This window comes from Sylvia atricapilla, chromosome Z (assembly GCF_009819655.1).
Source record: "Sylvia atricapilla isolate bSylAtr1 chromosome Z, bSylAtr1.pri, whole genome shotgun sequence".
NCBI lineage: Eukaryota > Metazoa > Chordata > Aves > Passeriformes > Sylviidae > Sylvia > Sylvia atricapilla.
In genome coordinates, this window is record NC_089174.1 from 79,475,274 (window position 1) to 79,498,911 (window position 23,638).

General features: G+C 35.4%; 2 protein-coding genes across 5 annotated transcripts; both read left to right on the forward strand.

The window, feature by feature from the left end:
* Positions 1 to 21: 21 nt before the first annotated feature.
* On the forward strand, positions 22 to 4,004 carry SHLD3 (shieldin complex subunit 3). The gene is given in 4 exon segments (XM_066339778.1): positions 22 to 129; positions 467 to 1,001; positions 2,297 to 2,959; positions 2,962 to 4,004. Coding segments are annotated over 2 exon segments (798 nt in total). The 5' UTR covers positions 22 to 129; positions 467 to 1,001; positions 2,297 to 2,427; the 3' UTR covers positions 3,228 to 4,004.
* Positions 28 to 23,115, forward strand: TRAPPC13 (trafficking protein particle complex subunit 13). 4 transcript variants are annotated; one of them, XM_066339773.1, is made up of 13 exons: positions 28 to 129; positions 6,565 to 6,633; positions 7,507 to 7,606; positions 8,126 to 8,210; positions 9,463 to 9,590; positions 9,713 to 9,785; positions 13,023 to 13,067; positions 15,428 to 15,445; positions 17,565 to 17,698; positions 18,792 to 18,990; positions 21,976 to 22,076; positions 22,743 to 22,893; positions 22,989 to 23,115. In XM_066339773.1, exons 1-13 carry the CDS (start codon positions 84 to 86, stop codon positions 23,091 to 23,093), a joined length of 1,254 nt encoding a protein of 417 aa, XP_066195870.1. In that variant the 5' UTR covers positions 28 to 83; the 3' UTR covers positions 23,094 to 23,115. The 4 variants fall into 4 exon arrangements, with proteins under 4 accessions (XP_066195870.1, XP_066195871.1, XP_066195872.1 ...); XM_066339774.1 differs by having other exon boundaries at positions 22,746 to 22,893; XM_066339775.1 differs by lacking the exon at positions 15,428 to 15,445.
* Positions 23,116 to 23,638: the final 523 nt, after the last annotated feature.

Sequence of the window (23,638 nt, forward strand, 5' to 3'; positions counted from 1 at the left end):
GCGCTGCAGCCTGGACGGCCGTGCCGCTGCCGCAGCCTGCGCGGCTCCTCCCGCTCCGCCGGCCATCCCGCGGCGTGAAGGCCATGGACGTCAACCAGCCCAAGCAGGAGCATTTGCTGGCTCTGAAAGGTACTGGCAGCGGCGGCCCCGCCGGTTCCCGGCTCTGGTTCGGTGGTGAAACAGCGTGTTCAGATCCGCAGCCGAGGGTTTTCTCCCCGCTGTTCAGAAGGAGGTGGGCAGGGAGCGGCCCAGCGCTCGGGCCCGCGGCGCTCGGTGCCGAGAGCGTAAGGGAGCCGCGGGGGCTGTTTCTGCCGTGGCCCGCACACCACAGGAGTGCACCTGGCGTGATGGATCAGCGCGGCTGCCCGGCTGTGTCACTGCTTCGCATAAGGCTTCAAGGAAGATGTTCAGCTAAAATTCCCTTTCTAGTGCCATCTGCAGGCTCTTTTGTTTGTTGTTTGTTCAGGACGAGAGGACACGGTCCTGAAACTGCGTCAGGAGGGGTTTAGGTTGTGGGTAGGATGTATTCCTGCATAGGAAGGGTGATGAGACAGTGGCATGGGCTGCTCAGAGAGGTGGTGGAGTCACCGTCAGCGAAAGTGTTTAAGGAAGGACTGGACGTGGCACTTGTGGCCATGGTCTGCTTACAAGGTGGTGTTCAATTTTACGTTTGATTCCATGATCTCAGACGTCTTTTCCAACGCAGTTGATTCCGTGATTTCCTTTTGGATGGCTTTTGCCTTTTTCACCTCATGCTTAAATATGTAGCTATGAGGCTTACCTCGTTGATTCGGGGACGACGAAGAGTGCAAATACAATTGTGTAGGTCACTTGCATGCCTCCAAAATTAATGTAGGAATCAAGAGAGCCCTGTGAAGAATTTGATCATTTCTGAATCATAAATGCTGCTAGTTATGTACGTGTATAAAGAGCTGGTTAGAATCTCACCTCTGCTAGCATTCTGGATTAGTGAGACTGCCCAGATGGATAAAGTAGTGCAGGTATGACTAATTTCAGAGACCGTCTTCTAGTTTTAAACTCTTCTGGGCAAATTTTCTAATGGTGCCTCCTGTGATAGTAATATCTGTTAACCATCATTCAAAGCCCAACAAGCTCTTTTCAAACACACATACACTCAATAAAGGCAAAAACATGACAACATGAAACATCAGCAGCTGCCAAATGCATTTTGATGATAATTAATTCAAAGCAAAAAGCTTTTTGGTGGATCATTTTGCATTTAAAAGGAACCAGTGCCATCCTTGGTTTTGTATTGTATTTAATTTAATCCAGGCTGTAGGTTTTGCAGGAGTGAGGAAGGTGTGGGGATTTATTTGTATTGTGGCTGTATTAAAAATATCTCAGCAGTGGCAATCCTACATGTTACTGTTTTACTATCATTTATGTTACTGCTCTCCATCAAGGAACATGGTTGCAAATTGCTTGCAAATTTCCATCAGGGAAATGGTTGCAAATTTCTTGCAGGGACTGGGGAAAAGGGGAGAAAAGGTAGGAAATAGGAGAGCAACACTGCATGTTTACTTATGTTTCATAAGTGTTTTCTGTTCTCCCTTCACGATGCTCCTGCATTTAATATAATCTTTGTATGGAAGTATAAAGCCTTCAACGACTTAATAAATCATTTCGTTATTCCAAAAGTCTAATAATTAAGAAATTAATCAATTCCTTAGGGATTAAAACATAGTTACATGTAATGCTTGGAAGTTCTGAGGCTAAAACTAGATGGTGTAGTTCTGATACAAAATGGAAGCAGGCAGCTTTAATTTGCCTAGAGAATTTCCCTTTTAACTTTTTACTTCAAAAGCTACAGTATCAGTCAGTACTATTTTGGGAAGGGTTTCTTTAACATATGTGTTTTCTAGTTACTTTATGTGCCTTGGCTTAAAATGCTGATATATAGGAGGGAAGTGACTTTAAAAGTTGTCCCGCTAAATTTACTACTGTCTGCTAAATTACTACTGTCTGAAAACAGACAGTAGTAATTGTGTGCCTTATAACCGAAATGGTGATGGATGGCAAGTATGAGATAGTGACAGTAGAAGAGTTCTCTTGGACTGTTTTGAGTAAGCAGTGTGCATGTGGATAATGTTCAGTGTACTGAAGTTAGACTGGTGGTGATGGAGTAACAGCCACTGATGTTCAGCCTAGATAAAATAGAATGTTCTGAAATATATCTCACGTGTTTTTACTACCTGTTTCTTTCTTGAAAAATATCCTAGCAACATGTGTCTTAGTATTGGTAGTATCTTATTGTTTTATAACACTTCTACTTTAGGTCCTGTTTTCCACTGAGCTTTGCATCGTGGGGCAAGGAAATTCTTGTAAATAAGATGTTTCAGTCTAGATACAAGAATCCTTATCAAGAGACTGTTTTCCTAAGAATCACTGGATTCCTCCTATTCAAGCATGGAAGTGGTCTTACACTATCGACCACATCAGAGAGATCTAATAAAACTGCAGAAATTTGCAGAAGCAGCAGTGAAGGAGTTCCCCATTCGCCAGTTACCAAGATTTTGCACCCTGGTTTCCAAATGATTTAAAAGACTTCCTCTCAAACCAAGAAAGCAGGCACCTGTTATTTCTTGTGAGGAAGTGGAAGAATTGAAACAGCTTTCTACACCTTCAGAATATGTTACAGGATCTCCTGATTATGACTGCACAAAAAAATTCTCCTTGAGTTTCACTCTAGCATGAACGTGGTCTGACTTTAATTCAAGCACAGGCTGTTCACAGAACAATTACTTGGACTATCAAGGAGAACCATCACCTAATGGAAAACAAAAATTGAAAAGGTCTTGGAGTGTCTCTCTCCCTAGTGCTAAACTCAAAGAAAAGATTCAACCTTTATCTCAAGAACTGCAGAATAATTTGGAAAGACTAAAGCTGCATGCATTTTGTAGAGCAAAGTGGACAATTGAACAGTCTATTTGTAAAAACCAGAATTGGAGGACATATGGATAAAATTGAATAGACTCATTAAACAGAATGAATTGCCATCTTGCAATGCTACTATCCAAAGATCTGTGGGACAGATATGGATTTTCTGTGATATATTATACTGTGAATATGTTAGAAATATTCTTAGGGAAAAGCTAAGCCTTACAGATAAAATGAATTTGCTTGTACATAAATATGGAATTATTTTAGTTTATAACTCAAGATATAATTTAATAGTAAAATTACTGTCAGAAATACTAGAGTTTTAAAGCAGTGTAAAATATATAGACCTTAGAACAACTGATAAATTAATGGTAAGAAAACTACTGATGTTACTTTGCTACAGTTTTCTAACTAAATGATGTATTTCTGTAATTTTTTTTGCCACAAGACTTACAGTTCTGTTAAGATTAGTAAGTTTCTGTTTGACTTAGTACTGCATTTTATAGCTTTTCTCTACCTTGGTGGTCTAAAGAAAAGAATTAAAGTAAAAATTCCAGACTATTGTGGCAAGCTATGTCAGATAATAAATTAATGCTTTCAGTTGAGCAAAGTACATCCTCTCTGCTTCATTGGAATTGCAAGAAAGAAAGAAAGATGTTTTAAAGTGAGTTGTTAGTGATAGCTTAAATAGCTGTAACTGACATTAAGATTTTCAAGATCTGTTTATTTCCTGAAGGTAGTTGTGAGATTTTTTAATTAAAGCATATACCTCCCATGAAGTACAAGCTTACTTTCTGTGGGATATATGCACTGTCTTAAAAATGTTACCAGTATTTTCACGAGAAATATTAATGATAGCTTCAGTGGAAGCTGTGAGCTGATAATAAAGAACCATTTCATAATTGCTGTTTTATGCCTTTGATAATTATTTTTTCCTGATGTTTCTGTTCTTTGGTCTCTAATTATGTTTGGGAACAAACAAAACACTAGCTTCCAGCTAAAAGTGAAGAAATTAAAAATGAGACTTCTATCTGAAACCTCTTGTTTGCTGTCTTGAGATTTTGAATGCCTTTTATGGTCATAAAAGGCTGAGTTTAGCATGACTTTTTGTCTCCTGAAAGAATGAAGTGTTCCAAGGGCATGTTGTCCCTTCTCATCTGAAACTTGAGAGGGTCAGTAGAGAAGTTAAACGGGGATCAATATGACTGCAAGGTTATGCATTTGCACTCCTGCTATCCTAGATAGTTTTTCTGTAACTGGAGGTCAAGGTCTGTAGCTTTAGAAAAAGGGGAAAACAAGTGTTTGGTGTCAGTGGCATTAATGACAACCTAGAAATCTACAAATACTAAAGTGTACATAAGCATAACAGAGGTTCCTCTGTAAAAACAAAGTAAATTCCCCTTTGACTTAACATTTTTATGACATCCTTGTGTTGAATAATTATATTTTATTGTAGGTATTATTTTTTGGTTTTAGATTAAAATTGCTCCATTTGAGTATTGACATGTATTTTTAAACTTTGGCTGAATCTTTAGACATTTGTAGGTGTTTATGTTGATGTTTGGGGGGTGTGTGACATTTATTATGACCCTTAGCAAAATTGATGCAAAATGCTGTCTAGCCTGCATTATAACTGTGCTGTAACTGAGGGTTGTTATTAGTTTTAGAGCTTTATATAAGCTTAACATTAATAGTAACAAATTTCTTTTGCATTTTTGAAGAGAAAATGAAGTAAAATGCAGTGTGATTTGAGTTCTATTTTAGGTATTTTGTGTCTAGGGGTCTTAAAAGAGATTATATATTTTCTTACATTAATTTAGTATCCTAATAAATATGATAATATACCTATCATACTTTGTTTGGCTTCATTCTGTGATGTATTATTTTCTGAAACATGACTTAACTTTTTCTTGGAAACAGTCAGCAAGTACTAGTTATACAGTCTTAGTGTGAATTTGAATAAAATTAGATAATGCCAGTAATACAACCCCACTAGATTATTTGTATATTGACAAAAGAGCAAAACAAACATATTACTAAAGAGAAGGAGAGATTGTTGCCAGCTTTGTGCTGCTTTGTATGTGAATAATGGTAGATGCCCTGCTAGCTGTGAGCACTTCAGCTAGGAACTGATTTGTAAGAGTGAACACCATCCTTTGGTTGCTCTGCAGAATTGCTACAGTCTTGGTTAGTAGCAGTATACAAGCTGAAATCTAGGCTTTCATTTTGTTCTTTCAAAGAATGTTTATATCACAAGCATGTGTAATTTAGTATCTTTTCTTTTAGTTTTCGATGTTGAATGTGGTTCACTATTGATTGGGTTTTGTTTAATATACTTCATGGTTTTAAGTCTTCAAAGGTCCTGATTTTTCAACTTTTCACCATAAAAAAAGATTATATATTTATATGAAAAGTGAGAATTGTGTCAATGCCTAATTTCATAGGTCAGCTGTATGGTAGCATAAGTTCTTGTGAACCAATACAGCCCACTGTACCCAAATGTATATCAAAGTATTGAATACTTACCCACTGGAAACAGTGATGCTGTCTGGAGAGGGTAGGTGTACAAAGTACAATAAAATAAACCCACCATACATGTGTCAGTGCAAAAGTATTGATAAACTTTTTGCAATCAGGAGCATTCCTTTTGGTTTATTTTTAGTTTTAGTTAGTGTTATGTTTTTAAGTTTCAGAGAAAATAAACCCTAATGGTTTTACATATTCTGATCAGATTAACACCTAAGATTAGAATGCTGTATTTTGTATTATATGAATGCTTTCATAATAAGCTATATACAAATTTAGGGCCTTTGGTTAATTTGAAGAGGGAGAAATTCTTTTAAGAGGCCAGCACCTAAATCTGTCATATAGTGAAATAATGTAATTCTGAGTCTGAGTTAAAATGGCCTTTGAAAATACCACTTACTTGAAGTAGAGGGCTTTTAATAGCAAAATCTCACTGATTTTGATTTTGACAGTATCAATAAAATAGCTTCTTGTAAGTATTTTCACGAGGGTTTTGTGCTCGTTTTAGTGGTTTGAGTTTAAAGTTCGTGACTTAGAAAAAAATAGAGTAGTATAAATAATGTAGGCTTTTAGTCTTGTAACTCTAACTTGTGTGGAGTGTTACAGTTTAAGATGCAGATGCAAATGCAATTTCTTAGAGACTGGGGTTTGACTAAAAGGGTTCCTCGGAGTCATCACGTCCCATTCTGGGGCAGCAAGGGTCACAGAACAGGCCCTTAACCTGGAAGAGTCCCACAAAGAGAGGAAACTGATACATTTCTGAAGACCACAAAGCACTAAACACTGTAGCAGGTGTAAGGCTTTTAGCACATCAAATTGAAAGCGGTAGATTAGTGGGCTAGTTCACCAGGGATAGAAGGCAAAAGGGAACATGGCATTACCAGTGTTCTTGGATCTTAGAATAACAGGGAGGCAGGAAGGGGTTTTTTTGTTGTGAAAGGCCATGTGATCCATTTTCAAGCTGAGATTATTTGGTGGTTGTGGTTTGTTGGGTGTTTGCGTGCCTTTTTTTTTTTTCCCGTTCTTCTTTTTTATGGTGGAAGAAGTGCAAGGCATAATTATTCATGTAAAACAGAATTAAAAATAGTTGTTTGATTGACTGATGGTTTTGGTTTGGTTTTTTTGTTGTTTTTGCAGTGATGAGGCTCACCAAACCTACCTTATTCACTAATATTCCAGTGACTTGTGAAGAAAGAGATTTGCCAGGTAAGTCTTTTCTACTGACATTATTATGTATGTTTTACGAAGTTAAGCAATGTGACCATCTGACACTTAGATGTTAGAGGAATCATGACCTCCCATAGACTCTAACCTGAAACAGCAATATATTTAAGATTTGGTAATAGCTAAAGAAAGTACCAAGGTGCACTCTATAGCTCTTGATCTTTGACTTGATCTTGAAACTTTGGTGGTGATACTCAAACACATGACCTCAAAGTTTGATCAGCTGACATACACAGTGAGAAGCGCTTCTATGAGGGAAATGTGTAAGTGGAGAAATACTGGCATTACTATTTCATTTTTTTTAATTTGGAGAAAAGGCCCTGGTAGTTAGAAACAACACATGAATGTTCTGCAGAAAAGCAGTCTTGCAAAGAATCACTGGGTTTGAGTTGTGTTATGCTTGGTGTGCCATCATAGATTGGAAATCCCTGGGTTGTCTCCCAGAAATAGTTGAAGTCTAGAAGTCATGTATAAGTGAGTCAAAGGAAAAATTCAAAAAGGAGAGTTGTGTGGAAATACAAAGCAAGCAGGAGAAGAAAGTAAGTGAGATTGGTTAGTTCTGTTATGTAGTGGTTTAGATAGATGGAATTTCTCTAAAAATTCAGTGTTAATTTGAGCAATGCCTTTGGATTGTGTATATACTGAGTACATTATTGGACGCAAGAATCTTGAAGTTTAGTTATAACTTACAGGCAGACCTGTGGATATGTATTTCATCCCTAAATAAGTTTATTGTAAGAGAAATAGATCTAAAATAAACTACATCTGAGTAAGTGGTTAAGTGTCTACCTTAAAAGCAGACAAACCTTTGGACTTAGCGAATATTTAAATAATAGCAACTTGATATTTTTACAGGTAATCTCTTTAACCAGCTCATGAAAGATGATCCTTCTACTGTAAAGGGTGCTGAAACTTTGATGTTGGGAGAAATGCTGACTTTGCCTCAAAATTTTGGGTAAGAATAAATGATTGTAACTGTAATGTGCAAGGTTTAGGATTCATACTTCTCTTTCTATTTGAGTAGCATTGTTCTGCAACAGTGTTCAGTCATTTTAAAATAATGTGTGGCTTGATTTATAAATATATATGTGTATGCTGTCTGGTGTTTCTTGTCTGTAGCCTGACTGATCCAAATAAGGATTGAAAGTTGAAAGAGATTTGCAGCTGTGGGTGAATTTCTAAGGTAACGCACTACTATAAACCACATGTTATACTAACAGAATTTACTACTGTGAATTTTGTGGGTACTGAAAGCCATCTTCTTATTTCTGTCAGATTTTTAGCTATAAAAACTCTGATTTGTTCTCTTTTAAAACTGATTGTCTTAGAAGGATGGGTTCAGAAGTATGGGTGTGAAAATGCCAGTTTACTTCTAGGGTTTGATCTGGCAAATGTGTGTGTGTGTGAACTTAAGTGTTTCAGTGAAGTGTTCCGTTTTTTAATAACTGTTACTATTTTTTTTCCTGAAATACAGAAATATATTTCTGGGAGAGACATTTTCCAGTTATATCAGTGTGCACAATGATAGCAATCAGGTTGTCAAGGACATACTGGTGAAGGTATGTGAAGAGAAATCCACTTAAAAATGATTTATTAAAAAAATACAATGATTATATTTTCTAACAAGATATTGTATGTTTAATGCTAATACATAGACTCTAGGAAATATATGTCACTTTTTCCAATCCAGAAAATTTACCTGAAAACTGGAAAGAGTAAGACGCAAAAGTAGGAATTACTATAAAAGTCTTTGAAGATTAAAATGAAAAAGCAGGACTGTGTCAAAAAATTGATTTGTTACAGAATCATACATTTAGGTTAGAAAAAACTGTTAAGGTCACCAAGTGCAGCTGTTAAGCCAGCACTGCCAAGTCGCTTCTAAACCGTGTCCTCAAGTCCCACATTAGTTCTACACAGTGCCCTGCAGGGATGGTGGCTCAACCACTTCCCTAGGTAGCCTGTTCAATGCTTGACAATCCTTTTGGTGAAGAAATTGTTCCTGCTATCCAGTCTAAACCTCCCTTGGTGCATCTTGAGGCTGCTTCCTCTTGTTCAAATTGTTTGTTATGTGTGAGAAGAGACCAACTCACATTTGGCTACAGCCTTCTTTCACATACTTGCAGAGAGCAGTAAAGTCCCTCACCTGAGCCTTTTTCTGCTGGCTAAACCCCCCACCTCCACTGACCTTCTTTGGACGTGCACCCTTCTATTTAAAACTTCTCTGAAAATTGGTGTGGCAAAACTTCCACAGCTAAAAAATGGAGTTATAGTCACTTACGTTCACTTTCAATGAGGTCTTCAATTCCATACAGAGAAGCATACACTGATCTGCATATTGTATGAATTATTTTCTAGAGAGTTGAGGGTTTGTGTTTACTGAACAAATAAAACACTGAGAGTAGAAATTTCAGAAATCATTGTGGAACTCAATGCAAAAAGTAAATAGAGATTTTGTAAAGCTGAATGGTTCTGTATGTTTTAGAACTTGTCTTTAGCTTTGTAAGTATCTTATCTTAACAAATGTCACAGAAGGTGTCTGAGTCAAGAATATCACATAATATTCTGAGTTGGAAGGGACCCACAAGGATGAGTAACTCCAGCTCTTAGGGCAGTAGCCCACACAGGGATCTGACCTGCAGCCTTGGTGTTGTGAGCCCCATGTTCTGGCCAACTGAGCTCTTAAAGGATGTGTGAAAGCATGTAGGGCGCAAAATGCTCAGTGAAACCTAGTACTTTATAACATAAGTTACTTTCTTTAGGTTGTGTTAAACAGTTGTAGTTCTAACCAGTGCTTTGTTTTCCTGTCCCCAGGCTGATCTTCAGACAAGTTCTCAGCGTTTGAACCTTTCAGCTTCTAGTGCTGCAGTGGCAGAACTTAAACCTGACTGTTGCATTGATGATGTGATCCATCATGAAGTAAAGGAGATAGGAACACATATGTAATTTTTTTTTTCTATTATTAAATGAGCTTAAATGAAACTGCAGTACATGCATGCTGTTCTGCTTTTAATGTAGGACAAGATTTAAAGTAACACAACTTTTTTTTTTTTTTTTTTTTCAGCTTAGTTTGTGCAGTGAGTTATACTACGCAGACTGGAGAGAAGATGTACTTCAGAAAATTCTTCAAATTTCAGGTATTTCTTGAAGTATTTTATTGTACTTTTAATAAGTGTGTGAGTCAAGAAAACACATTTTAAAACATTTAATACTTCATAAGCACTTTTATGTACCAAAAATCCATTCCCTTTTAAAAGTGAACCATTAAAAGCCCCTGCTTCAAACTTCACACAAACTGGTGTTTTCTAATTACCACATAGTTAAACATCTCAGAACTAATAAAAATTACATGTAATAATTTTTGCTAATTTATTGAGAAAAAATCTAGTCTTAAAAAGTCACTTTTTGTAGCAAACAGGTCTATGACTATTTTTAAACAGAACAAATACTGGTCATTCTGGCTTTTATACATCCAACTATTGAGCTTATACTGAAAAATTCTGATTTTTCTTTTGGTGGGTGTAACCTTATTAAATAGTGGAATTGACCTGGAATTAAAGAGTTCAGTTTTTAAAGGAATTTAAGTAAAGAAGTGTATGGTGCTATATCTAGTACCAGCAGAAGTAATTGACAGATTTAAACCTTTTCTTCCATCATGCAAATTTCAAGACTTGTGATAGAGTGACTGAGGAAAGGAAGAAACTAATCTGTGGACTGGTTCTGCTGTTTACTATGTATTTCACATATGCCTAATTTTTTGAGAAATATATTGAGACTTGGATATTGTTGGACCGATCTTCATGGAATGGGGTATTACATGACATACTTTATTGAGTACATGTTTATAGATACTCTGACAGAGCATCTGGTAATATGGTAATATTACATAGTTTCATCCAAATTTGTTCCAAGGGAGGTTTGAGTTGGGTACTAGGAGAAGGTTCTTCACCCAAAAGGTTGAAGAACCTTTGGACCCCATAACAGGCTCCCCAGGGAAGTGGTCACAGCACAAAGCCTGACACAGTTCATGGAGCATTTGGACAATGCTCTCAGGCACATATTCCTGGAAGTTGGACTTGATGGTCCTTGTGATTATCTTCCTACTCAAGATACTCTGTGATACTATGGGGTGATTGCATTTTGCTGTTTTCTAGTATTCTATCTGTATACTTCAGGAAAAAAAGAATTTCAGTCTTTAGATGCATTAGAAAGAACATTTGAGTGCTGTTAGTACTCGTGGGCTGTGAAATGCCAGGTATTGATTAGTCTAAGGAGTTTCCTTACAATCCTAGGGAAAACAGTTCCATATAAATTTTTGTGTTACCCTCCCTCTAAAACTAGCATCTTTGTAGAGTTTCTTCATCTTCAGTGAAGGTAATTTTCATCTGTGTGCTTTGTTTTGCTCTCCTTATGAAACTACTTCCCTTTCCATTTCTCCATCAGTGTTCTGTTTCTCTGTCCCCTCTAGGCTTTCTCTGATTGCTTGCACATGCATGTGCAAGCTTCAGATCCCATCTTTTTTCTGTTTGTGATGTTCTTGTCAGTGCTTTGTACAAGATACTGATTTGACTCCTTTAGATTTTGTGTGCAAACTTACTTGTGCACTTTTTGGGGGGTTCTGCATGCATGGTGTAATTGCCATGATTTTTAACTGAACGCAGCATAGGCAACTGAATTGTTCAAACAGTTGAAGTCATCTGTCTGTCAAATGTGAAGCCTTTTGTTCAAAGAAGGAAGCATAAGTATATATGTACTTTTGCACCTTCTGTAAATACTCTGTGATTCATTATGAGAAAAACATTGCACTGAGACTTTTGGCTGTTAGTTTTTAAATTTGACATGGAGACACCAGTAGGAAACCTGAGAACAAACAAAAAGAAGTGTTACAGAAAACTGAATTGTATCTTTACAGTGAGAATTTATGACTGCTAGTGATTGAAATGTCACTAGCTATTTTATAATTTAAAAAATACTCTTTTACAGATTCTCAGATTTTTCAGTTACATTTTTTAGCATTTCATAGGTTGAACTGATGTTAGTTGATTTGAATCAGCTTTTTTAAAAAACCATTATATATAGTTTTATACTGATTGATGGTGCCTTTCTGGTCCAAAGATTTCTCTAAGTAATTAACAGTGTTATGTCTTCATGGAGAAGGAATGAAGCTTTCTAGGGTTGGGTGGTTTGTGAACCTCACAATAATTGTTTGTATTTTACTGGAATGCCAATTGAAATTTACTGCAATGAATGGAAAGATTGTTTATCAGTATGTTGGAAAATTTATTAAAAGCCCACTTCTTATAAAAATGTAAGAAGAAATATATGAATATGAATATATGAAGAAAAATATTTGACAGAAAAAATCCTCTCTCAACCAACCAAGACCTAAATTAAAAATTTGATTTTTTTTTTTACTAGAGAGAGATAGTTTTGAATACTTGAAAGATTTTAACTTGCTGCCTTTTAAAATGGAAAAATTTCTGCAAAGAAAACTTTTTGATCTTGAGTTCTTCAGTGCTAAAAAGTTGGTTGATAGCTTGGAACATTAGAGGTCTCTCAGGATGCAGTGCACTTACATGCAAAAAAAGAAACTTTCTCTGTGTAATGAGAAACAAGTGTCTTCAGAAATAGAATTTAAATTAGTTTCATTATAAGTAAGATAGAAGATTATTTCTTTCAGTTACATTGCTTTATATACTCTTCATATTTGAATGTGTTAACTGCAGTGGCTTTATACAGAAAATTCAAGTAATAAGAACCAATACTTTATTATATTATCGAGTTGCCTTCTTTTTCTGATTGATTCTCATAAGATTAATATTATTTATTATATACTTATTTTATGTATTATGATTTTCTTTAATTTCCTGGAACAGTTGCATTTTCAAGAAGGAAGTGAAGACTAATAAAGCTAAACATGTGGCTAGTTAACTGTTTCGTTTATGTTTAGAGAAGCCCTCAGTAATTTTTGTTCCAAAACTCTGAAGGACTTGTAAATGTTAGATAGTTCTTGCTCAGAGTTGAAAGCAAATGCAGACCACTGCAGGACCCAGGATGAATATAGTGTTATTTTAAACACACAAATCTGCTTAGAGGGCTGGATTTGGGTAGTTTTGTAAGGGGCCAGTGCTTAGGTGGAGAATTATTTGTTTTCAGTATGAGGAGGCTGCTTAGTAGGAAAGCAGTCAAGTGTGCACAGGTAAGAAGCAGCAAGGATATACTCTTGAGTTGATTCTGTCATGCACCTGCTATATTTAGGATCAAACAGAGAAGTAACACTTCTTAATACAAGACCTTAGCACTTCAAAACTATCTATGCTGATGTTGTCTGAAAAACCAATTGTCAATCTGTCTTTTTTTTCCATTTCAATCAGGTTCTTAAACCACTAGATGTGAAAACCAAATTCTACAATGCAGAGGTGAGAACTGTGTGTATTCAGGTTTGTTTTGGCCTGCTGGGTTGGTTACTTAGATTAAATTCAAAGTGTTTTGTAGCTACACCTTTCTGAGAAAAAGTGAACCGTTCTAATGGAATAATGGTGGTAGATATACCTTGTATAGTTTAAAAATAGATAGGCTTTTGGTGGAGGGGTGAAAGAGAAGTCAGGACCTTAATATAATTGACTTGACTACTTTTAGATATATTCTGGTTTCTAATGATCTCAAATACTTTCAATTATTGCTTGTATGCTTAGGCTAATAGAATACTTACTATAAATGAGATTAATTGTTCATAAAGGAGATGACAATTTATCAGAGTGGGGAAAATTTAAATTTAAATTACTTAAATTTTCCCAATGTAACTATGACCCTTCAGTAAATAAGTTTTAGGTTTGTGACAGTTACCCACAGTGCTTCTAAACTAAATCACCTTATATATGCCTTGCATATATATTTGGACATACTTAGATGTCTGCCTTTGTTCATGAGAAGAATTTGGTACTTATCTGTAGGCCACAGGCTTCAAATCATACATTGACCAGGTGTGAGTACCTAAACAGTATTGGAGCGTAAACACAGCACTGGCTAAACTCTTTATAGAGCTGCTATTATCTGTAAGTGTGAATGTCTGGAAATATCTCCTGCTGTGATTTAAAAACAAAAATAACTCTAAGAAATGAGTTAATTTCTCTGTGAGCAAAATAAATCTCTTATTTAGTGTGTGGATTATATTATTGTTTCAGCTGTGTGTGGTAGGGAAAAGAGGGACAGATAATTAAATGTTGCTATCTCTTTATATTTCCTGTGTAAAGTTTGTGATGAAGCACCTCTCTAAGATAATTCTGGGCAAACTTTTTACATGGATAATTTTTTTTTTCATAGTTGTTATACTGACTGGTCTTAATAAGGGTCTTACTTAATTCTCAATTAGCCACCAATTCTTAATGGTAAAAATCTATGAGAAGCTTTAGCGCTTGAGCTAGTACATGTGGGTTTGGGGTGTTTTTTGTGACTTTTTTTTTTTCTGCTGTAGAGTTTTTAAAAGGCTCTTTGATGCCTTTTATTCTTTCTGTTCATGAACTTATGCAACTCCCATTACCATCTTACCCATTCAATTTATTGAAAAAAAAACTTTTTAAAAAGACTTCAGATGATATTAAGTGAGCAATTTCCATTTGCCTAGCAAACTGGTATGGTAGCATTCCTATCTAATTTCTGAAAGTCTATGAAGTGTTGCTATGTCTTGTGACCATAGAATTCAATTGACTTCTAAAAACCTAGAAATAAGTCTTTGGTTATCTGTTGTGTGTGATAATATGTTGCTGAGAAAGCACCAAGAAATTCATCCTGACTATTATCCTTGAGAGCAGGGGAGAAAAAAATGGTATGTGTCAGTTATTAGTTAACTAAAGATTTCTAAAGGTTTTAACTAACCAGTTAAACTGTTACCGTTAAGATTATGGATGTGATGCTGTCTATTCATAATGCCTGTTACTAAAATTGTTTTCTATTAATATTCTAATGATAATTCATAATTTAATTTCTTCTAAGACAAGGAATGATGCTGAAACTTAATCTTCTTGCTTATTGCTTGTATTGCAGTAGCACCCAAATGGAGTTGATCCCTGAAATTTATGCATAGAACACATGTCCTGTTGCCCTAACCTGCTGCAATCCTGGGATTGAATTACTCTCTCACTGACTTTAATGTGCCTTAAAAAAAGGCTCTGTAAAAGGTTCTGTTCCTGCAAGCATGCACAGGGAGGTAGATAACAAAGTTTGCAATTAAAGCTGGGTCTTTGGATTGATGAAAATTCAGAATAGAGTTTTTCTTGATATTATGCCAAATTTTGTTATAACTGGCAACATGGTAGCTTTGCTAGGACACATTACCACATTATTTTTGACATTATATATCAGGATACTTCAAATTGTCTATAGGGCGACAAGGACTGTTTTTCCATTTCATATACAACCCATTGCATGAACTGAAATTCAGGACAAACTTTAAACTTACTCAAAAACTAACTCTATTTTTTTTGAGTCAGTTTATTCTACCATATCTTGTCTGTGATTTGTGTGCCTTAAGCTCTACTTTGGATTGGTTCTGAAGCAAAGCTAGTAAACCATGTAACCATGCTACCTACAAGTTATTAGAAATGTAGTTGTCATCTTTGTTTGCATCCATTTTTATTTATGTTTCTGTCTTACTAATGCTATCTTGTTTAAATGGTGCAAAAAAATGCAGAAATGCATTTTGTTTGGAAGTTAGCCTCCTTTTTCTTTAACATTTAACCCTAATTTCTCTAATGTGTTCTTTTTTTTATTTTCCCATTAGAGTGACCTCAGTTCTGTGGTAATTTTTATTTATTTTTTTATAAATATGTATGCTTTTTTAATTGCTTAACTGTCTCTGTGCTTGTTATTGACATTCTTTACAAACATAATGGAAAAGCAATGTTTGTTCTGCTTATCATAAACTGATGTTTTCTTGTCTTTATATGTGCAGCTAATCATTTAAATGGTTAGCTCTTTCTTTAATACCCATTGTTGAAACTAGAACTTGATAGTTACAGATTCTTGTGGGGGTCCTCCTATAGAATACCTCACCAAAATTATATTAGCTCTATAATTTGAAAAGAGAAATTATTTCCTTCTAAATTTTTTCTACTTTTGACCCATGGAAATGTAGGTTTCACTACAGCACTGCTTGTGTAAGCTGTGACAGAACTTTTCACATCTGGTTGGTGGAGACAGTGGGTTTGAGGAGAGAGCAGCAGCAGTTGGATGTTCTTCCTTCCTTTGGCTAGCTGGAACTGCACTTCACAATTTTAACTGCATGTAACAGTTGATTGAGTTACTATGTTACGTCTGCAGTCTGATTTCAATTTAAGGCCTGCCTTGTATTAAAATAAACTGCATATTTTGACAAGTTGTTTTTTTTAAAAAAATGTAATACTAAACTAAATTAGGAATAACACAAAACTAACTTGCTTTTTCATTATGCTGCTTGTATTTTCTTTTCCCTTTCAAATTAGCTTTTTTAAACTTCTGCTGTTTTGAAAACTACTAAAATTTGGGTAAATGGACACTTTGAGCAATGGATTTATGGGATATAAATTGTATCAATTAAATGACAGGCAGTAGTAGTAATGATTACTGAGAACTATGTTTTAGTTGGGCTTATTTCCAGTTCCTGCAAGCATGAAGTGTCTCTGAACCTGTTGAGGTTACACAGTTTTCATTACTATATAGAGGCTGCTTTGTATTTAATGTGTTTATAAGGCAATACAAAAAGTTACACAACCATTCTGTATTTGTCCTTCTAACACAGTTTTTTCAGACTAAACATATTTTTGCTATCCTGTCCCACTTTTATTTTGTAATTTAGAAGCAGGACTACATTTGTATAAAAAATAATTTGTTTACACTGATCAGAAATAAACTATAAGTTTTGTTCCACCTTCCCCACAAAAGTACTTTCTTAAAATTTATCATAACAAAATACTCAAATTGCTTCAGTCTGAATTTGTAGAATAGACTATTTCAGTTAGAAGGGGCCTACAAGAATCATTTAATCCAATGACTTGAATCAGTGATTCTTTGTAAATGCAAATTTGGTATCCCTTTTTTAACTGGCACTTCTTTAATTGTGGTATTTCACTTTTCTGAGAGGTCATATCTCTAATAGACTGAGTCTTCCATAATATTCTATCCTGAGATTTTTAGACATGCAAAGTGACTTCACTGGTCTGCAATTCCACAAAAGAAGTGAGGCAAAAATTTCTCTAGTTCCATGGTTTTTCATCTTCTGAAGTTTAACAACTCCACAGCTTTTGTTTCTGTACTAGAAGTGGTCCTTCAATACTGTCTTGAGGCATTGGCTTCAGATGTTCTGAAGGTAGAGCATCAGTTAAATTTTTGGATACATACAATATTGGTAGCCTTTGGCATGATGCAGCTGAGGGAGAGAAGGGGCTGGATTTTGCATTTTAGCTAGAATGCTAGTATTTAATAATAAATATTAAATCAGAGCATGTACCTGAACTATTTTACTTCAGTTAAACAAAAATTCATTTACTTTAATTTTTTATACAGCTTGATGCACTAGTTATCTGGCATGGCATGTACTTGTGCACTGCAATTCCTCACCATTTATTCAATTTTTTAATTTGGATAAAAGCTTGAATTGCTATTAAATTGACAAAAGCCTTGGGAAGTGGTGATTTAATGCATTACAAATAAGTGATAGTTAGAACATAGCAAAATTATCCCACATCCATTGTTTGGCAAGATACCTGTTGACTAACACTTTTGCTCCTATTGTTACTGGGATTAAGGTTTTTTCTTGCATTAATTAATTTGATTTGCAGGCATGAACTAAACATGTGTGACTTTTTTTAACAATAGGACTGCCTACTCTTTTCAATAACACTGATTGTATTTTCACAAACTTGAACTTTTTTTTTTTCCAGACAGATGAAGTGTTTTTGGAAGCTCAAATTCAGAATATCACTACCTCTCCAATGTTTATGGAGAAGGTTTCTTTAGAGCCGTCTATGATGTACAATGTTGCAGAACTGAACACAGTTGACACAGCAGGGGAAAGGTATGTTCACATTCAGGACATTTTACTTTGAAATGCTTTGTATTAATATTTCATGAGATACAAGTATTAGTTACTTATTTGTCTATAATGGAAGGGATTATATGTCTTCACTTGAGTAAAAAGATCAAATTCCTATTATGTATTCAACTGGAAAAACTGTTACAGTTTTCTTTTTAGAGAAACTATTCTTAATCTATAATTCTATTAACAGAGAAATATCCAGCCTACTCCTCAAATAATTTGTAAAAATAATGACATGGTAGCATGAAAGCATGCTATTATTTCAGTATCTCCTATATAAAATTTAACCCAAATCTGTTTTTGACCTGATCTCTGTGTAAATACTTAGCCTTACAGGACTCATCTGACTAATCCTTGCTTCCTATCTGTAAACTGCTTTCTGTTTTCACTTGCTCTAATCATGATATAGCAAGGCACCAGTCAGAGTGGATCAATGGTACACCCTCATGGAGTCTTAGAATGTAAAAGTTCGTCATGCTGAAATTAATTTAGTTTAATTTAGTTAAACACCTAATACCAGAATAACTGACTACAGTGAAGGTAACTGTGGCTATTTGTGCTTTGCAGTTGCTTGGGGTTTTGGTGGTGATGGTTGAGTGCTTCAGCAGTAGGGGCTAAAGTGAAAATTCTGTCTTCTCGTTGCTCATTGAAGGATTCATCTGCAGCATAATGAAGCTTTGTTCTTACCAAGTGTTTGCATCCACTGTAATGGTTTTTCTCCTGAATAGGAGTCGTAGTTTCATGGCATTGGGATTTACTGTGAGGGAAAACAAATAGCAGAAGAAAAATTACCAGCATTTTTGTTTAAATTGTAAGATGCCAGATAATTAATTATAATGTAGCAGAGTGGATTTCTATCTTAGAAGAACAGGTTCTTCTATTTCCCCATGGTCCTTGGTGTTACATAAATTCTAGAGCTGTTTTCTGTTGTGAAAACAAATAATATTCTATGCGTTTTACCATTATCAAAGTATGTGTATACATACTGTAAAAATGATGGGGGATGGGGAGAAAAAAAGGTTGAGTTCTTAGTCTTCTTCAAAATAGCTGTTTAAGACCTTTTTCCTTTCAGTGAGTCTACTTTTGGTGCAAGGACTTATTTACAACCTATGGATACACGTCAATACTTATACTGTCTAAAACCAAAGCAAGAATTTGCAGAGAAAGCTGGAGTAATAAAAGGTGTAACAGTGATTGGTAAACTAGACATTGTATGGAAAACTAATCTGGGGGAACGAGGAAGGCTGCAAACTAGCCAGCTCCAAAGAATGGTAAGTATAACTTAAGTGTTAGTTTAACTTGGCACTCATTTTTAAGGAAACTCAGTAAACAATTTCAATAATGACTTGGAAAAGTGTGAGCTGCTTACTTTCTGAGCATCATTTTTTATTCACACCTTTCTGTGAGAAGGGTGTATTACAGAGTTATTTCATGTATTTCTTCAGTAAAGTGTGGTAAGTTAATGGAGTGAGCGCTTGTCACAATACAGTAACCAGTCTTGCAGAATATCTTTGTTAGAGTAAAATTAGCTGATTGAATACTATTTGGCAACAAACTGACAAAATAACCTCTTCAAATGTGCCAACATGGAAGTTGTTCCCAAGTTCATACAGACGTTTCAGCTTGGAATAACATTTTTTTATGAATAATATTATTTATCTTTTTTATTAATAATATTATTTATCTTTCATGTCCACAGTTTTGATTGAATCTGTTTCAATCAAAAACAGATTGAAACAGATCCTGTTCTGTTTAATATCTTGATTTTTCTTGAATGTTAAGTTGTAATTACAGTCTTGCTTAAGTCAGCTCCACAGCCATCCAGTGCTTAAACATGGCTTGCATCTTCTGACTTTGAGAGAGAATGGAAGGGTAGTTAAACCTTTGACAATTGAATCTCAGTCTAAGTTTACAGAGCTTATAATTGGGTCTCTGCCTCTGTCTTTCCCCTAGTCCCCGTACATTGAGCAGTTCTGTAGGGAAGTCACACTGACTTGGAACTAAGTAGGCAAACACAGATCCTGGAAATTCACAGGAAATCACTAAAAAGTCACTAAATCACTGAAACATGTTTTGATTTTTAATTGAGGTGTTGAGTATGTACATAACCCCATGAAATCAGAAACTGCCCTTTTTCTAAACTTAGTCCTGTTGCTTTGAAACTTGTCACTTATTTTTAACAATAAATAGTTTCATTTTTAACTAACTTTTACTATCATTTTCTCTTTAGACACATTTCTTTTCCCTCCCTAAATCAGTATTGTCTTACTCTGCATCCCTTCTTTTTGAACCTTTGAGAATTGCATGTGAAGCACACACTTCAATACTACAGGATTAGTTTTGGTCATGCATCGTTTTGTGCCTTGTGATTAACAGAAAAACCCTAACTGTTTTGTGTACTTTGAACAACATCTGTCTTTAGAAAAGCATCAGATTTTCTTCCCTTCTGAGTTGCAGTTTAACTCCCTTTTCTTCCCATAATTTTTTAAGTGCTATCAGATTGTTTAATTTCTAGACCTCACCCTTAATCACTTTCCTCCTAATCTATTTGTCAGCACTATGTTTCCTACCCAGGCCCAGAATTTTACCTCTATTATGTTCCTCAGTCAATTGGTATGGCTCAGATCAGAAATGCACTTATGAAACAAGTATCCATGTACCATAATTTGTGGGTTTGGTTGGGGGTTTTGGTTGGGTTTTTTGGAGGTGTTTTTTTGTTGGTTTTTTGTTGGGGAGTTTATTTGTTTGTTTGGGGGAGGGGGTTTTAATGTGGCTTGGTCTCGGAATTCACAACTGCAGTCTCTTGGGAGACAGACTAGGCAGGTGCATGTCCACAGTATGCCAAAGGGTGCTCTACATGCTCACAGGCATTCAGTACAGGACAACACTAGAACCAGTGTGAATTTAAAGAACATTATTCTTGAGTAGCACAAGTAGGAAATTGTCTAGTTGATTCCATAATCTGAGCAATAACCTCAAAAACCTATGTCACTCCTTTTATTGTTACTTCAAGGCCTTTGCCTCTAACCATCAGTTCTTGGAGGTAACTCATTTTTGAGTTCAGCAGGTATGGTGTGGTCTCATCTACTCTGATCCTGTTTTTAATTGGTCAGTTGATTCTCTAAAACATTGCTTGTATTGTGGGTTTGTGTTTGTTGGGTTTTTTTCTTAATGTCTCTCTAGTAAAAGAGCCTAAGGTTAATGGAAAACTACCTGTTGTCTAGGGAACTATGTATAATTTTTTCAGTCAGTTCCTCCATGTCATCTAATACTGCTGAATATATTTGCATTTTTCCAGTGCTGAATAATTACTTCCCTTTCATGCAAAGTTCCAAATGCATAACTGCTTGACTAATCTAAGTCCCCATTGGCTTCACATCCCTTTGCTTACTCTAACGTCCAATTTAACATGCTTTCTGAAATGTCAGCTGTCATTACTCTGTAGCAAATTTTATGTGACTAAAACCTGTTCCCAGCCTGTCAGTCACTGACTTTCTGGACCTCTTTGGAAATATCTTTAAATCACACTGTAAATGTAACTTCCACTACAATATTCTTTTTATCAGCAGAATTGGAACATCTACAATAACTAAGCTTTGGCGGGCTGGACAATTTTTTTCCGTGTTTTTTCCTCATGATCTGTCATTTGTGGGGATTGAAAACATAAACATGCTTTTTTATCTGCAGGTTACTATTTTGAATCAGCCCTGATTGGTAGTAATGAAGATATTTACTATGGGTTTATTAGTAGACCATATGAAATGTGTTTGGCTCATGGGTAATTGACAGGTATTCATATCGTGTGGCTTTCTAACTGATGACAATAATTTTGGCAGAGGCATAGAGGACCGAAATGGCAATTTCTCTTGTTTCTTAGGATGTGAATAGTGGGTTTATGCAGGGGAGTTTTACTGGTGTTGTCCACATAGATCTGTTATCTCCCTAACAGAGGTCTTAGGTTGAACTGATCTTCTCAGGAACAGTATATGGCTATTAAAACTTTAAGTATACAAACTCTCCTGAAAGATGTAATAATAAAGATCATCCTTATCGGATGAATTGTTAAACCTATGAAGAAGGTGTTCATCAGTTGAAGATGGAGAGCTGCTGTGATTTCCATACGAAACAAAAGCACAGTCCATCTTCTTTCTTCAGATTTCTCTTATTCCAAGCTTTTTCCAGGAAATGAAAACTTTAGTAAAAATTTCAATTTCCCTATCCAACATCCAAAAATACACATTCTTGTTCCTTTTCAGGCTCCTGGTTATGGTGATGTAAGGCTTTCATTGGAGACAATACCAGATACTGTAAATTTGGAAGAACCTTTTGACATTACATGTAAAATAACAAATTGCAGGTAACAATGTCATGTGATTCTTGTACTTTTTCCTGAGTGTGTGAGTTGTGACTGGTTTTGTTTAATGTCCAGTACTTCCTCCTGAAATTACTTAGACCTGGTCTTTACTATGATTTGTGGCAGGACAAAACTACTTAAAACACAGAGATTAAAAAAACCCAAAACCCTAAGAAACAACAATAAAAAAAACTTCTACCATGATCTGTTAATACTGTACTGAACTAGGAGATAGCCAAAAATCTGTAGAGGAATTCCATGAATCTGTCTGCAATATTATTTGATTGCACCTCATACTTAAATCACAACTCATCTTAGGGTTGCAAGAGTGACATTTAAATGAAGTAATTCTAAATAGAAGTTGAGCCCAGGGATTAAAGCATGTATGTGGCCTGCAGATACTTCTCATGAAAAGCTTGTAGTCCATCCAATATGGAAACACTATTATATTTTCCGCTATTGTTAAACCCCTGACAGGATGCTTGTGTCAAAGAGAGTTGCCTGCAACTGAATTACTGTGCATCGCAATAAATACTGCTTGCCACCTTACAATTATTTATGAATCTTGATTAATAGTAACCTGAATAATAATCAAGTTTTTACATGTCTGCAGTTTCTGAATGCTTAAAAAAGCCCACAGGTTTATTCCTGTTTTTCAATTTCCTCTAGCAGTGAAAGGACTATGGATCTGGTTTTAGAAATGTGCAATACTAATTCCATCCACTGGTGTGGAGTTTCAGGAAGACAACTTGGAAAGCTGCACCCAAGTTCATCCCTCCATCTTGCACTTACATTGTTGTCTTCAGTGCAGGGATTGCAGGTAAGTTATTAGCACAGTTTTGTTGTAAAACAGCTGTTTTATAATACTAACAAGTCTTTCTAATAACAACTCTTATAAATATTTTCCCCTTCTAGAGTGTCTCTGGCCTAAGACTTACAGACACATTTTTGAAGAGAACATACGAGTATGATGATATTGCACAAGTCTGTGTGGTTTCTTCAGAAATCAAGCAAAACTGAAGAATAAAATTCTGTAGCTTTACTGGGATTTTTTTTTTTTTACCAACGTCTTCATGTTTTTGCAGTCAGTTGTTTTAGAATGAGTACAAACAAAATCAAATCCCTATATAGCTGTAAATGTGATAATGATTATTTTATTTCTCTGAGCATTTCTTGAATGTTTCCAAATATTTTAAAATATGCATATGCATTTTATCTACTAAAAAGAAAACCTTTGAAAAAAGTGTTGTTCTAGCAAATTATATTGCCTTTACATCAGCTCAGGATGGGGGTGAGATTGATAAGAAATACTAGCATTTTGTGCTTATTTTTCTTATTTTAATTTTTTAAAAAATATTTAAACCCTTTTAAAATCATGGCTCTGACAAGACTGCTTCAGTTCAAAGGAACTGACATTTTACAGAAAAGTCTCTTGAATCCAAATCCAAAACATAAAATAATACGGGGTACCTGGCATGGCAGTGTATTTGCATGGTACATGTATGGCCATACAAAATAAAACCTGATAAAGGCGTGAGATGTAAAGAGTGCAGCTGGCACTGAGG